This window comes from Paroedura picta, chromosome 1 (assembly GCF_049243985.1).
Source record: "Paroedura picta isolate Pp20150507F chromosome 1, Ppicta_v3.0, whole genome shotgun sequence".
In the NCBI taxonomy this organism is placed as follows: domain Eukaryota; kingdom Metazoa; phylum Chordata; class Lepidosauria; order Squamata; family Gekkonidae; genus Paroedura; species Paroedura picta.
The window spans coordinates 75,239,253-75,255,489 of NC_135369.1; the positions used below are offsets into that span (position 1 = coordinate 75,239,253).

Here is a 16,237-nt window from a genome sequence, read left to right on the forward strand (position 1 = left end):
CGAGGCCAAGTAAATCACTAGTAGTTTGGCTTGGCACAGGTGGTAAAACACCAGCCATGATACTTTAGTGACCTGCACCTCCATAGAAAGGGAGGCATTGAGGATCATGTCCAGGTTCCTGGCAGTGTGAGCTACTGTTAGCTGTACCCCATCCAGGATGGGCAATCATGCTTCCTCACTTGGACCCTTCCCACCCAGCCTCCTCTTCTTTGAAGGGTTGAGCTTCAGACAACTCTGCTTGAGCCACCTCGTCACTGCTTCTAAACATCTGGCAGAGAGTCAGAGCAGTTGTCCATCAGGAGGAAGCACGGGGTGCTATCAGCATATTGATCAAATAAGCGATTCCTCAGTAAAGGTAATATAATGGCATTTTTAGAAATCCCAGAAAGACAACCTTTAACTATAGGAATAAAAGGCAACCTTACCCAAGATTCTAGAACCAGTAACAGTGGGTATGTTATCAGGGCCTGGGAGAAGAACTTAGACCCCAGCAACTTGAAACTTTGAGAACTATGGTAAAATGAAATCTGGACACTTAATGGGAATTGCTGCGAGATTATACTCAGAAATATACTGTTTCTGAATAAAAATATTTTTCTTTGTTCTAAATATGGGCTTGACAATCCAGACAAAGAGAAAGGCTTATTGCTACAGAATATATGCAAAGCATATACAAGTGCCAATATGCCACCTGGTGCATGCTGTATTAACTGCAACATGCAAAAATAGTCCCCAAACAATTCATAAAATGTTCTTACACAATTCCACACTTATTAACCCATATAAAGCTAAATTCCAGAATGTTTCAGTTTGCTGAAGTATGTCAAAGTGCTGAGTATGTGCTGCTTCAACTGGAATCTCTGGTGACAGCCTTAGTTAGATCTTAGAGAAATAAACAGTCCCTATAGGTGTATGGAAACACTTAAAGGAATGTGGAAAATTGGCGTATTATTTTATTTCCCCAAGGTAATAAACAAGCATACACATTACAATGGAACAATTACTCCTATAATCACAAGTATCTAATATGTGTACAATCAGCATGTTCCTATTAGTGATGCATTTTACATTTTAAATTGTTCCTCTTTAACTCAGGTTTAGTGTCTACATCATAGAAGGACCAACACAGGTTTGTCATTCTCAGATTACTTTTCAGATCACTATTCTTTATCAAAAGAGAGCCAGCATGGGGTGGTGAGTAAAGTATTTGAAAGGTTGTCACTTAGAGGAGGGCAGGGAAAGGTTCCCATTGGCAACAGAGGATAGGACCTGCAGTAATGGCTTTAAACTATGTGGAGAACAATACGGGTTCGATATCAGGGAGAGGGGGAGGGATTCAGTCAGAGCAGTTCAGCAGTGGAATGGGCTGCCTAAGGAGGCGGTGAGCTCCCCCTCACTGGTGGTCTTTCAGCAGTGGCTGGACAGATATTTATCATGGATGCTTTAGGTTGATCCTGCACTGAGCAGGGGGTTGGACTAGATGTGACTACAATAGTTCACATAGTGTTGGGACAGGATCATTTATTAATGAATCTAAAGTCTGGGTTTCCATGTTCATAAACTTTCTTCTTAATGCAGAGAGCAAATCTCTAAGTCAGTGGTTCTCAACCAGGGATTGGGACCCCTTTGGGGGTCGAATGGCCCTTTCACAGGGGTTGCGCGAAGGCGAGCAGCTTGGCCGTGGGGGGAGCTACCACTGTTGCCACTCCTCCTGCTGGCGCCCATGCTCAGCTGCCAGCCACTCCAGCAGTGCCTCCAGTACGGTGCAGTCTCCCACCAGGCGCTCCAGGTGGTGGCACAGCTCAGCAGGACAAGAGGCAGAACTGAACTGAGAAACCCCAGGAAAAATATAATTTCTATACAGTCATGAACAATAGATCTTAACACCATTGGTCAGTTTTGGTTTAATTTCTGTGGAAGAACACTTGCATAATGTTATGGTTGGGGGTCACCACAACATGAGGAACTGTATTAAACGGTCACGACATTAGGAAGGTTGGGAACCACTGTTCTAAGTCAGAGCACGAAAAGCACCTTAGAACCCAGGAGAAAATAACTGAGCCAATCTTGACTGATTACTATACTACAATACACAAACGCACAATACACAGGAAGTTCAGATATGCAAACCAGAAATTAGCTGGCTAGTTAAATCAAATGAACCTGGTCTCCTTCCATCCTCATTGGCATCCAGTTTGCTTCTGGGCTCAAGTCAAGTTGCTGGCATAGACATTTAAAGCTCTATATTTATTTATTTGATTTTTATACTGCCTACCCAGCAAGCCAGCTCAGGGTGGTGGACAGCATTTCATAAATATATCAGATAGCACAATTAAAACAATGAAATAAAACTAAAATTAAAATTAACTTAATCAGCAGTTTAAAACTAATAATATCCACATCAACAGCACTGGATTTTAAGCACCTGGAGTTCACCTGGAACCATACTATGGGCTAAGGGGGGTCTGATAGGGAGGGCCCAGTAGATGTTATTCGGCTCACTGGCCCCCAATCAAAAGCCTAGCAGAAGTCTTGCAGGTCCTGTGGAACTGTGCTATGGATTGGGGCCAGCATGCCTGAAGAACTGACTTCTCTCATATGAACCTACCCATCTTTGTATGCCCTGCCTCAGTTGCTCCACCATCTGAGGCTAGATGGGTGGTAACATGAGAAAGGTTGTGGCACCAATGCTTTGGAACTACCTCCCAAGGGCAATTTGCTGACTCCTTCTCTCGGTGCCTTTTGCCAGCAGGTGAAAACTTTGTGTGGCATAACACCAATAATGGTTACTGGTCCTCCTTCCTGATTCTGATGTTCTTTGTTTATGTGCATTTATTGAAGTATTGTATACTATATATCTATACAGTATACAATACTTCAATATAAAAATATTATATAAAAACATTAAAACATCTGCAAATGTTTTAATGTTTTTTATATTTACCACCTGGGGAACCCTGATCAAGTGGGGAAAAGTTTTAAATAAAACAAATAATCTACATAAACTCTCTCTCTAAATATATGAAGGCTAAAGTCAGAATGAAAGCAAAGAATATTTTCATCCAATGGCAGTTGGGAAAAAAGCAGGTTGTTTAAGTTGCTGATGTGTTTTCATACTGAAAGTAAAAAGGAGAATATTCAGGACCCCTCTCAGTGAAAGGCCAACAAAAATACATTGAGAAACATCAACAGTTTAGAAGACAAAGGCTTTCAACATGTTTGCAACAGATGCTCCAACTAACAAACAAGTGCTTTTTAGATGCTATAGAAAATAAGTCATTAGGATGGCTAACTTGAAAAGAATAAAATATCAAGCACAACAGGCTTATGAAAATATGCTTCCCCCTTTATATGAAGAAGGGTGCTCTTGAAGAACTGACATATAGAAACATGCAAGCTTTTTCAGAAGAGGATTGCAGTTATCCATACTTTGAACAGCTGCCTCTTTTGTAACTTGTCTGCTGGTATGTGCCTTTAGGTAAACTTATTAATGGTTGGTGTAATTATGTGCACCAGGGATTCTTGCTTGCTCCCAGCTTCAGGTGTTAAACTCGCATGGATTTAAATATATATTCTCTCTCTTTCTACCCTCAAAAGACATGTGCAGTAAGGGCATTAAATACCAAAATGCATGGGGAGGGTCAGAGGTATATCCAGTCAGGATGCCCAACTATATGTATAGTGCCGAATACATAAATGTTTAAGTTAACCAAAGCTGAAGCAAGAAGTGGCCTACAGTCATGTTATGCACCCCTTGGAGATGTCTTCCTTTCACTGCTGTAAAAAATTAACTCAAATAATTATTAGCCTTCAATACAGAAACTCAACATCAAGAAAACAAAGATCATGGCATCCGGCCCTCTCAATTCCTGGCAAATAGATGGGGAAGAAATGGAGATAGTGACAGATTTTATTTTCCTCGGCTCCAAGATCAATGCAGAGGGGGACTGCAGCAAAGAAATTAAAAGACGCTTGCTCCTGGGGAGGAAAGCTATGGCAAATCTAGACAGCATCCTAAAAAGCAGAGACATCACCTTGCCAACAAAAGTGCGTTTAGTCAAGGCTATGGTATTCCCAGTTGCAATGTATGGCTGCGAAAGTTGGACCATAAGGAAGGCCGAGCGTCAAAGAATTGAGGCTTTTGAACTCTGGTGCTGGAGAAGACTCTTGCGAGTCCCTTGGACTGCAAGGCGAACAAACCGGTCAGTCCTAGAGGAGATCAGCCCTGACTGCTCTTTAGAAGGCCAGATCTTGAAGATGAAACTCAAATACTTTGGCCACCTCATGAGAAGGAAGGACTCCCTGGAGAAGAGCCTAATGCTGGGAGCGATCGAGGGCAAAAGAAGAAGGGGACGACAGAGAATGAGGTGGCTGGATGGAGTCACTGAAGCAGTAGGTGCAAGCTTAAATGGACTCCGGGGAATGGTAGAGGACAGGAAGGCCTGGAGGATCATTGTCCATGGGGTCGCGATGGGTCGGACACGACTTCGCACATAACAACAACAACAACAGAATCACAGAATCTCTCTATTGAATAGCCCAGGCAAGCCAGATCCTGTCAGATCTCAGAAGTTAAGCAGGATCAATCTTGGTTAGTATTTGGATCGGAGATCCCCAAGGTTTTGGATGGAGTTCCTGGAACACGAGGGGTTATGACATGGAGACAGGCAATGGCAAGCCACCTCCAAACATCCCTTACCTGGCTGCCCGACAATCCTTGGATCTCCTGACTACACTGCACACTCCATATGATAAATAAAAATAAATAATAAATCTCTGTTAAATGATAATGTAACTTGAACATCCCCGCCCAAGAAGAGTTAGGCTCCTGTTTATTTAAGAACAGCCATTTCAAAAACTAATATTCACAAAACACTTAAACAGCAAGATTTAGAAGATGATCAGATTGGTGACCATACAAATCTTTAAACAATGATTTTGTTTCATTATGAGTTAACACTATAGTCTTAAAGCCACCCTCTCACCAGAAAACGCAATGAGTTTATACAGTCTCTTTTCAAATATTACTGCTCTAGGTTCAGGATTACATTTTTTAATTGTGAATCTTGCCATAGTTTTTCATCTGTTTGACTTTGTAAACATCCTTCTGTGCTTATATTTTTTCACCTGCAATCCAACAAATTTCAATGAAAAGAAACCAATAAATCAGAGAGAATTTTCATGTCAACAGATTTCTACTGTTTCAGTTAATTCACAAAGATAATTATATAGTTTGTACCAATAAGTTTACTATGGTTGAGAAACCTTAGGGCCAAACTTTGACCACGTGTAAAAGTTAATGGTGGACAGAAGATAGAAATCAGAAAAAACCAAACATATTCTGTTGCCAGTATACATTTCATGTTCACATTACTGACTTAAGAAAAACCAAATATGAGTCCAACAACACCTTTAAGACCAACAAAGATTTATTCAAGGCATGAGCTTTTGTGTGCATGCACACTTCGTCAGTCAATGCGCACAAAAACTCACACCTTGAATAAATCTTTGCAGATTTAAAGGTGCTATTGGACTCAAATTTTGTTGTGCTACTTCTGACCAACACAGCTACCCACTTGAATCTATCTTGAAGAAAAACCAATTTAAGCCCCACATGTGAAAACATCCTCTGGAGCTATCACTAGTAAGCTAAAGACCTAGAAGCACTGTTGGATCTATCACATGCATTGCAGACTTGGTTGATCTCTGAATTAACAATCCCATGGTTCTGTAATAGCCCAGGGAGATCAAGAACAGAAGAAATTATATAGTGAGGGACTGGAGAAGTGTCTTTCTGGTCAGTGACTGTTCTGTTTATCCAGATTGTTGCTTTCAAACCTGCATTCAGACCTCCTTGAATGTCTGTATCTAGAGAATCACCGACCATCACACAGTCCTCAGGATGAACCCCCAGAAGTTCACAGCAGTGGTGAAATATTGATGATGCTGGTTTCTCTTCTTTCTGTTCTCCACCAACTACAATTGCATCAAAGTAGGGCTGGCAGGCACAAGCTTCAATCTTTTCTCTCTGTGTCTGCGTGTCTCCATTTGTCAGCAGTAGCAAACGGACAATTTTTCTCAGGTCCCTAAGCATCCCTCTGGTCTCTTCCGCTAAGGTCAAATATTTCAGACGGGTGGTTTTCCAAAGGAAATAACATTCTGAAGCCAGATTCCGATTGGCTTTTCCTCCCTTTGTTTCCTGTATAGCTTCTTCCCAGTGTTGAATCCTCAGGTCAGTGATACACATCTTAGAAGGATCATGACACTCTTTGAGGAGTTTAGCTTGGACTTTATTACAGATCATGTAAGCGTCTCTTTCATCACAGTGATGCTCTGATTGTAAGGCATTTATCACCTGTAAGGCATTTATCACCATTAATTTGAGTTACTCATTTCCTTGTATAAGAAAAGAAAAAAAAACATTGCATTGGAATGAACAGCATGGATTTCAGAACTTGCATCAGCATACCTTTTAAGACTCTTTCCATCTGTCATGTGTATCAATGGAGCCTCAGACCGAGTCTCAGGACCCACACTGGATCCTGCAGTCTACCCAGGTTGCATCCTTGGTGCTTATTCTCCCCTTCTCTACAGGTTGTATCCAATGCTCCTGTCACACAGGTGTGCTCTCCTTCTGCATACCGATGCTGTCCCAACAGGGCTATAGTGGCCTCTGACCATTTGTCAGTGGCTGTGACCTCCCCCCTCCACACCTGGCTGCCTTGTCTTTTCCCCCCACACAAGTTCTCATACCAGCTGCTGTTGCCTCTCCTTCTGCCTTGCCTGTCCCCCTCTTTTAAGTTTCTGAGCTGTGTGACTGAATCCTGGTCCTGACCTCCCATCAGTGGTACCGCATCGCATCCTATCCAGTTGCATTTACATCCAGCCCAGCCATTGGGAGTATGCTGCTCCCCCCCATCACACAGTCATTACATCTGGAAGCTGTCTCCTCTTGCAAGAATTAGTTGCAGCAAACAAGGGATGTGACCACTACTGTAATATTCAGAAATGTATAAAACCATGAACTTCCATTCTTACTTATATTGCTTAATCCACTCTGCAGGTGCAAATCTGTTAGAGATCCGTGGCCCATGGGAGTTTAAGCCTTAGCCTCAACCAGGGCTTTTTTGGTCCTGGCCAGAACCTGGTGGAATGAGCTCCTTGGAGAACTCAGGGACCTGACAGAACTAGCCCAGTTCCACAGGGCCTGTAAGATGGAGATCTTCCACCAGGTATTTGGTTGAGGCCAGAGCAAGGAGTATCTGGCCCCGTCCTGGAATCAGCCTATACATATGGCAATCTTAGGGTTCCAGGCATTGTAAGGAGGCTGTTGAGTAGGGGGTGATTTATTGCCACCTGGGTGGTTTTAACTGTTTTATTTTATTTGGGGGGTTTGAATGTTACCTGCCACGAGCCACTTGTGTGGCAGTGGTGGGATACAAATGTAAAAATAAAATAAACCAAAGCAGGATGCTACTGAATGTTATACCTACACCTAGAGAAAGCTGTTGGCCAGTTTTAGACTGACACTATTGGGACTACAATTTCAACAGGACTTCTCCTGCTGTAATAACATCAGGTAACATATGGGGGATTGTGGGAGCAAGGAAACATTACTACATTCGAGTTTTCTTTATGCAAAGATAAGTGTTTCAATCCAACGATCAAAATTATTTTAACCAAGCAGTGAAAGAGCACGTAGAAACCCTTCACAAATAAGATTTCTGTTTGATCCTGCAAATTACAGCAGGCGTTATGAAAATAGTTATACAGCTATCATGAAAGCCTCTCCAATGTTCTGCATTAATTTGATCCTGGCAATAATTCTGCACTGCTCTCTCTCTCACGCACACACACACGGTTACACAGCCGTTGTAGAGAAGACAAACAGAAATGATTTACATAAATGGGTAAATTGTTTCCCTGACTCACCCGGAAGAGTCACTAGCTTGATCCTCAGCTGCTACCGTCAAGGATCGCACACGGGCCCATAGGATTGATTGCCTGCTATATCCTTTCAACGTTCCTTGGCGGAGAATAGCCAACATTTCCCCCTCCCCTACGGAAGGCTCCTGGCTCTTTCTCCCGAGTGAACCCTGGGATCTGACTCCTGGAGTTTCATTGAATGCGCCTGATGCCCTGGGCAACCGCTGACACTAGCACGCACGGGAAGATGCCTCCCGGCTGCTCTTCGCTTTTGCTTTGGAGACTAAGGGCAACCTCACGGGACTTTCCCCGAGGAGCTTCAGGAAAGAAGCCCCCACCAATTCAGAAACTGGGCCCCTCCGTTGGCTGCCAGCCTGCCTACGGCGCGCTTCCTTCTTTCTGACGGCAAAGCGGGCGGGGGAACGTACCGCCTCGATGGCTCTCCGGCCTGCCGCGGCCGTGTCAATCAACGTGTTGTCCAAGTCAAAGAAAACGGCCTTGATCCCCTGCAGCCCCATGCCAGCGGCCACCAGCCCGACGCTCCAGCCGCAGCAACCGCGAGCAAGTGAGGCAAGCCGCGCTCCGTACGCCTCGCCCCACGAGCCGCGAGAAAGGAGGACCCGGAGGCCCTTTCTGGTGATGGCAGCCCGGCGGGGCCTTGCGCGTGCGTCATGAAGCTCGTTGCCCTTTCGTGCCGCACTGCCGCTTCCTTCCAGGGTCGAGACTGCGGAGTGCGCGAGCGGGGAAGGCAGTCTTGGAGATGTCCTGGAGAGAGCCGCATTACTTTGCTTCCGCCAAAGGAAAGTCCTGCGGCACCTTGAAGACCAACGCTTAGGGCTGCCGGGTCCAGCCTGGGAAATACCTGGGGGTTTTGGTTGTGGCGTCGGGGGGGGGGGGATGGTAGGGTATAACGCCGTAGAGCAGTGGTCCCCAACCTTTTTATCACCGGGGACCACTCACCAGGGACCACTCAACGCCTTTTACTGAGGCCCGGTGGGGGGGGGGGTAGTTTACTCCTTTACTCTCAACCACTGCCCTAACGCTCTCTGGTCGCTATGGTAATGTTTAAACATCCCTTCAAAATAAGATACAGACATGCCACAACAATGAACATAAGAAACATTTTATTTTCATGGAAATTTTAGCTCATTACAATGACAAATCAATGGGAACCCTGAGCTTGTTTCTCTGCAACGAGAGTCCCATCTGGGAGTGATGGGAGACAATGACACCCGAAGTGTGTTGTAAAGGGCTGGGGGGGGGAGAAGGCGTCCTTCGCGGCCCATCTCCAATTAGTTGAAAGACCACATGTGGTCCACGGCCCACAGGTTGGGGATCGCTACCGTAGAGTCCACCTTCAAAAGCAGCCATTTTCTCCAGGTGAACTGCTCTCTGGGGCTTAGGGGTGTCAGTCTCTAGGTGGGACCTAGGGATCCCTCAGTTTTACAGCTCATCTCCAGGGGACAGAAATCAGTTCCCCTAGAAAAAATGGCTGCTTTGGAGGATGGACTCCATATCACTATAGTCCATTGAGGTCCCTCCCTGCTCCAAATCCCACCCACTCCTGGCTCCACCCCCAAAGTCTCCATGTATTCCCCTATCCAGAACTGGCAGCCCTACTGTGGCCTAAAGGTGAGTTGTAATAACAGGAGTTCTTCAGCTGCTGTCTGGAGGTTGGCAACCTAACCAGCACGAATTGTCCTGTAAAGTTTAAACCACTACAAATCTCATATTTTTAAAATAAAAGATGCCACTTTTTATCATCTCTCCCCCATAATTGTCAGTGGGACTTATTCTGGTCAGAAGACTAGGCATAAAATTTGCTGTGCAGTCCTAAACGGTTGCATCATTATAAGCCCTTAGAATTGCTTTATTTCTTTTGTGCCTCTTTGGAGAAAGTGGCTTATAGATCCTATATGGACAACCCAATTAGTGATATCTCACATGCTGGGGTATAGCCAGGTCTTATGTACCACATAACAAGACCTAGCATGGTAAAATGGCCAACCATAAACACCAGAGTCATCATGAGAAATTAAGTAGTCAGCTGCTCGCTTCAAGGGAGTTTATATAACTTCTTGTCATCAGATGATCTTTGCTGTGTCATATACTATACCCAAGAGTCTCTTGTGGTGCAGAGTGGTAAGGCAGCCGTCTGAAAGCTTTGCCCATGAGGCTGGGAGTTCAATCCCAGCAGCCGGCTCAAGGTTGACTCAGCCTTCCATCCTTCCGAGGTCGGTAAAATGAGTACCCAGCTTGCTGGGGGGTAAACGGTAATGACTGGGGAAGGCACTGGCAAACCACCCCGTATTGAGTCTGCCATGAAAACGCTAGAGGGCGTCACCCCAAGGGTCAGACATGACTCGGTGCTTGCACAGGGGATACCTTTACCTTTACCTTTATACTATACCCAGTAGGACAAATAAATTAGGCAGCAACAGTTAGCTCAGTTTCTCCCAGAATATTAGGAGTAGGCAAAGCTTTCGGATACTCAGAATCTTTATGAGTTCTGTATAACCTAAAAGTTACATATGCTTCTAATAAATGTTAGTCAAATGCATTTATTGATTTATTTCTTTAATGAAAAAACACACTAACTAGTGGGAGATATTGTTTTTCATCGTCTGAATCCTGGTCCATGTCCATAAATTTTTTCTCTACCATCTTCAGCACTTGATCACTTAATCGTTTGTGACTTTATCGGTGATTTCTTTGACTCCAGGAGGGTAGAAGATGGTTTTGCCATTGGCAGGAGGCTTTGGTTGGGCATATGGGAAATCCATCCTGGTGCTGCTGGTTATAAAGTAGCTTTTTCAATAGCTGTTCAGCCAGTCTGGAGTCAAAGTCCAAAATAACATGCTGGTTATAAAGTAACTTTTTCAATAGCTTTTCAGCCAGTCTGGAGTCAGTCCAAAATAATGTTTCCTACCATTCACCTGCTCTACAGATTTAGAAAAAGGATCACAGTGGTGAACTTGTTTAGTATTTTTGAGATTGTACAGCAGGGAATTGCAGAATGGGAACTGCAGAACTGATGAAACGGATTGATCTTGCCTTACATTTCTGCACTAATTTTGTATATTTTTGTATATTTTAAATTGTTGGGATTTATTAGAAACTAGTAATAAAGCCCGCTGCACTTGAAATACAGTGGGCGCTAGTGGCTGTCAGACCCTTCCTGGGGCGGGTGGCAGCCTTCGCGACCCCGCCCCCCCCCGGCGCAGCCGTGGGTCATGTTCACCGCCGCCGCGATTGTCCAGATGACAAAGATCAGGTCCTCAGGAGAAAATTGTTGCTTTGAAGGGTGAAATTCATGGGACTATACCCTGCTTAGGTTCTTCCCTGCCCAAACCCTGCAGTCCTCAGGCTCCATTCCTAAATCTCCAAGTATGTTCCAACTTGAAGTAAGCAACCCTAAATAAGAAATCTATTTTACTATCCTTCCAGAAGTTAGGATGAGAGAAAATCCAATGACATGAACATCCAAAGGACAAATGGACAAAAGGATTCCCCGCCCCCATGCAACATATAATTCACAGACCTTATGAACTTACTGACAAAGGATATGATGATATGCAAAGGAACTGCAGCTGCTGGCAGTATTGTGTGTGTGTGTATATGTGTCTATAGGATTCAGATGATCCAAATGGTCATGTCTAAGACGCTGTAATTGTGCTAATTGCTATGATTGAATGCACAATTCCTATGCAGAGATTCACAATATTGGCACACCGGTGTTTGAACACCACTTGATTCTTATGCTCTCTCCAAGGATCTCGCATGCAGACTTCCAGCCAAAGTTAAACAGCCCTCCATCCCATCAATTACCAGTAAGAGGAAGAGGAGGGATAGGAGACAGACCCTGCTGTTCTTTCTCTTGTGCTCAGCTGTTGCAATGCGGCCGTGTCCAGTTGCGCAGCTGCCTACCTGTGTTCCTTGGGGCCAGGGAGGGGATGTCCGCGGGCGCCTCGCGGCGGGGCCGAAGCAACTGTGTCGGCCTGTCCCAGTGTGCTGTGGACCAGGAGAGAGGTTGGTGGGCGGCAGTCCGTTGGCAGCGCGGCTGGTGGGTGTCCGGCAGCGGCTGCCGCGTCTTGCAGCGCCACGTCCTTCTGCAGCCTGTTCACCGCATTGGTTGGTGCCACCAGATGCTGCCGCCGCCTCTCAGCGCTGCGGGCCGGCGCTCGTCTTCGCGGCAAGGCACAAAATGGCGGCGGGCGGCTCGCGGTGGGGCCGAATCACGTGTTGGCTGCAGCCCCAGCGGCGGAGGCAGCCTCGGCATAGAGTGGGCGCCAGCCGAGAGTCGAGGGCAGCAGCCGCCGGCTGTGATCGCCGGCTGTTGGGGCTGCTTCTTCGTGCTGGCGCGGCCTGTTGCCGTGGCTCGTCTCAGCGGCGAGTGAAGAAATTGCGGAGTTCGGGCGAACGCAGCAGACATTATAGGGGGCGGATCAAGAGGTGCTTCACGATGCCTACTGTGGCGCTGAGGCAGAGGTGGGGAACTTGTAGCCCAAGGTGACTGATCCCTCTTCCACCACCCCTAGGGAAGGCAGTGAAACATTGGGTGACAGAGTAGGGTGCAGGTGGGCTGTCTGGGGCAGTTAGGGGGTTCTGGCTCCCAGCCCTGTGTCACCAAGCCCCTCCCCTTGCCCCAGGCACCAATTTAGCCAGGTATGCCCCAGCATAGCATCCATTTTCTCAAAAAACAAACAAACAAACCCTGATGTCTAGCCTGTAAATGAACTGTAATTTCAAGATATCCCCAAGTCCACCAGGAGGCTGGTGTCCCTAGTTTCTCCTTTCTTTTTCACTAATATACTGTCACCTCCCATTGGCTTTTCTTAGGGAAGGGTAGAACCTTACCTGTCTGTCACTGGAGCTAGACGTAAAATCTATGTGCATAAACAGTGAAATACAGTACACACTTTCCTAAACAATCCATTGAAATAACTTTGAAATAAAGAGAATTTTAGATTGTACTTGGTGACAATCTTTTTCTTCAGTTCTAATAGCCATAATAATTATTGAAACTGAAGCTCAAGTTCTATTCCAGAAGATGAATGTATAATTTTGCTGTTGTTTTTATGGCCTACTCCCTCCACCTGGGCCAAGCAGCTCTTTGACAGGAGACCTGATCCCAGCCCACCCAAGGGGGAGAGATGGCATCCAGCCAGCCAGAGAGACAGAGCCTGGCCTGACAAAGCCCAGGGAAGGTGATGGCATTTGATTTTGCCCATGGCATCCAGCCGAGCCCTGTGTGAGGCAACAGCATATGGTGACACCCAGCTGAGCCTAGGTGAGGCTCCCAGCAGCATGAGGCTCAGCTAAACCATGTGCACATACAAGGCAAGGCAGAGGGTGACACCCAGCTGAACCCCACTTGAGGTGAGGCAAAGAATGGTGCCTTGTTTGACCTGGTTGATCCCCATGTAAAGTGAGGGATGGGCCAAGCTAAGGTGAGGGAGGTAGTGTCTGGCCTGCATAAGAGAAGGTAAGCAGCACCTGGCTTACCTGCCTGAGGGAAAGCAGCACCTGGCCAATTGGTTAGGTATACTGTTTTCTTTTCATCCCCCTTTGGAAGGGGGGTCAGGAAAAGATAGACTTCCTCTATATCTTCTTTCCCTCCCTTGGGCGGGGGGGACGACCCGTTTCCTAGGATTTTCCTCTGTCTGCCCATATTTTACAGGGTTGTTCTGCGGATAAAATACAGGAGAGGAGACTGAGGTAAGGCGCATTGAATCCCCATTGTAGAGAAAGCTGGGCAATAAATAAATATATAATTAATAAAGCTGATGTTGAGGGAGCAGGTAAAACCTACGTTGGTGAGTGTGTAGGTGGGAAGGAGAGAAGGAAGCAGAATAGGGTGAGGATATGGGGATTGCCCGGTGAAGGAAAAGAGGAAATGATTTGGGGAAATTGAGACAGGAAAATGGGTGTCCTTCACAAGTCACTGCAGGTTCCCTACTGTGCAATGGGGCCCACCCTGGCAATTGCCACCATGCAACTGGGCTATAGTTTTCCTGAGTGTAGGATGCCAGTAGTAGGATAGGATGAAAAACTGAGAGGATAAAGGTAGGGTGGCTTGGAAGGGGAGGAGTCAGAGAAAGGGGCGATACTATGGGGGCTTTCAGGGAAGAGAAAAAGGAAATATTGGGGGAAGAGGGAAATTTACCCTCCAAATCCTTGTAGTTCAACGAGTAGTTCAATTATTTACATTAATAATTGAACATTATTTACATTAATTACTTAATATTTAATTTTATTCTATTAAGCAGAGATAGAACAGCCACAAATCACTTTTAAGTTTACATAAAAAGTGTGCTTAAAAGTAAAGCACAATCAAGTTTCAACTCCAAAAGCATTTTCCTGAGAGTAAGCCTCTTTGAATAACACGGGGCTTAGTTCTGAATCAGAATCATAGAGTTAGAAGGGACCGCATGGGTCTTCTAGTCCAACCCCCTGCACTATGCAGGGCACTCACAACCCTATTGCTCATCCAGTGTAATCTGCCACTCCCTTAAGCCTTCACAGAATCAGCCTCTCGGTCAGATGGCTATCCAGCCTCTGTTTAAAAATTTCCAAAGATGAAGAATCCACCACCTCCCGAGGAAGCCTGTTCCACTGAGAAACCACTCTGTCAGGAACTTCTTCCTGATGTTTAGACAGAATTTCTTTTGAATTAATTTCATCCCATTCGTTCTGGAGGTATTCTGAATGGAGCCAAATAAAACAGTTTTAAAAACACCCAGTTTAGACCGCTTTATTATATTACAGTCGTTGTTCTACATTGCATATAGTCTCTTGAAAAACTATGTTGCAATGCTCTCTGCATGAAACAATTCATAGCCCTGCCCCCTGTAGTTTTGCCAACTCTGCTTTGTTCTCTAATGCAGTCACTAATCTGGATAACTAAGAAGCTTCTCTGCATCAGGCAGGCAGGGGAGAAATGAATCGGTGAAAAGCATCTTTCAGAAACAACACTTAAAAGACGCTTAAAGCACCGAAGAGGCAGTTCACCATGCAGAGCAAAATAAGTTTTGGGGAGTAAATTCACTCTTCTGTGCAGAGATCAGAAAAACAACAATGTATTTAGTGAGTTTTCATCAGCTTATCCATCATACAGAAGAGGCCCTGGTCTGTCCCTCTAGGGCAAGAGGGACAGGCCTCTGTCTCTGATCCATCTTCTATATGGCAGCCTTTTAAATACTTGATGGTTATCAAATCCCCTCTGTCTTCTCCTTTCCAGGCTAAACTCCCCCAACCTTTCTTCATACATCTTGGTCTCCAAACCCCTCACCATCTTTGTTGTCCTCCTCTGGACATGCACCTGTTTGTCTACATCCCTCTTCAACTGGGGTGCCGAAAACTGAACATAGTACTCCAAGTGAAGTCGAAACACAGCAGAGTAAAGAGGTACCATCATGTCCGTGATCTGGACATGATACTCTGTTTGATACAGCCCAAAATCCCAGTTGCCTTTTTAGCCACCGAGTCACACTGCTGACTCATGTTCAATGTATAGTCTACTAAGACTCCTAGATCCTTTTTGCACATGCTACTGCCAAGACAAGTCTCCCCCATCCTATATTGGTGTATTTGGTTTTTCCTACCTAATTGCAGAACTTTACATTTGTCCCTATTGAACTTAATTTAATTCAGTTTAGCCCACTTATCGAGCCTGTCTATATTATCCTGTATTCTGTTTCTGTCTTCGGTTGTGTTTCCTACTCCTCCCAGTTTAGTATCATCTGCAAATTTAATGAGGGCCCCCTCTAATCCCACATCCAAATCCTTATCCATTGTTGTTCCTCTAATAGCCTAGGGGGTGGGACATGTCCTGCTGTCCAATTAGAATAGGGCCAATCAGGGTGTAACCAGCTTTGTCCTGATTGGTCCTGACCCTGCAGCTCCCGCCCTCCATCCCTGGACTCTAGCCTCTTTGCTCTCAGAAGCCTTAGTGCCTGGAGCCAGCAGCAGGGAGAGGCCCTGGGCAAAGGGTCGTAGTGGAGGACTTGCTAACAAGGGCCTCTTGGCCTGCTAGGCTGGGCCTGCTGATGAGGGCCTCCCGGCCTGCTGACTGCCTGCTAAGGAGCTCTGTCCCAGCCCTACTAACGAGCTGCCCATCCCCCGCCTGCCCCACTTGATCTGGCTGCGAACTGCAGCCCAAAGCCACCTTAAGCTGCCTGGCCAGGGGCCAGGGAAGGGGGCCCTTTCAAGGCCTGTTCTTAGGAACGGAGTTTGAAGTTAGAATCATAGAATCATAGAGTTGGAAGGGGCCATACAGGCCATCTAGTCCAACCCCCTGCCAACGCAGGAT

The 16,237-nt window shown here is 45.7% G+C and overlaps 1 protein-coding gene across 3 annotated transcripts; it reads right to left on the reverse strand.

The window, feature by feature from the left end:
- Positions 1-933: 933 nt before the first annotated feature.
- NANP (N-acetylneuraminic acid phosphatase) lies at positions 934-8,640 on the reverse strand. 3 transcript variants are annotated; one of them, XM_077343783.1, is made up of 2 exons: positions 8,355-8,640; positions 934-6,355 (listed from the first exon to the last, which is right to left on the reverse strand). In XM_077343783.1, the coding sequence occupies exons 1-2, from the start codon at positions 8,442-8,444 to the stop codon at positions 5,642-5,644; spliced, it is 804 nt and encodes a 267-aa protein (XP_077199898.1). In that variant the 5' UTR covers positions 8,445-8,640; the 3' UTR covers positions 934-5,641. The 3 variants fall into 3 exon arrangements, with proteins under 3 accessions (XP_077199898.1, XP_077199907.1, XP_077199918.1); XM_077343792.1 differs by lacking the exon at positions 8,355-8,640 and adding an exon at positions 7,933-8,159; XM_077343803.1 differs by lacking the exon at positions 8,355-8,640 and adding an exon at positions 6,470-7,918.
- Between the last annotated feature and the right edge of the window lie 7,597 nt (positions 8,641-16,237).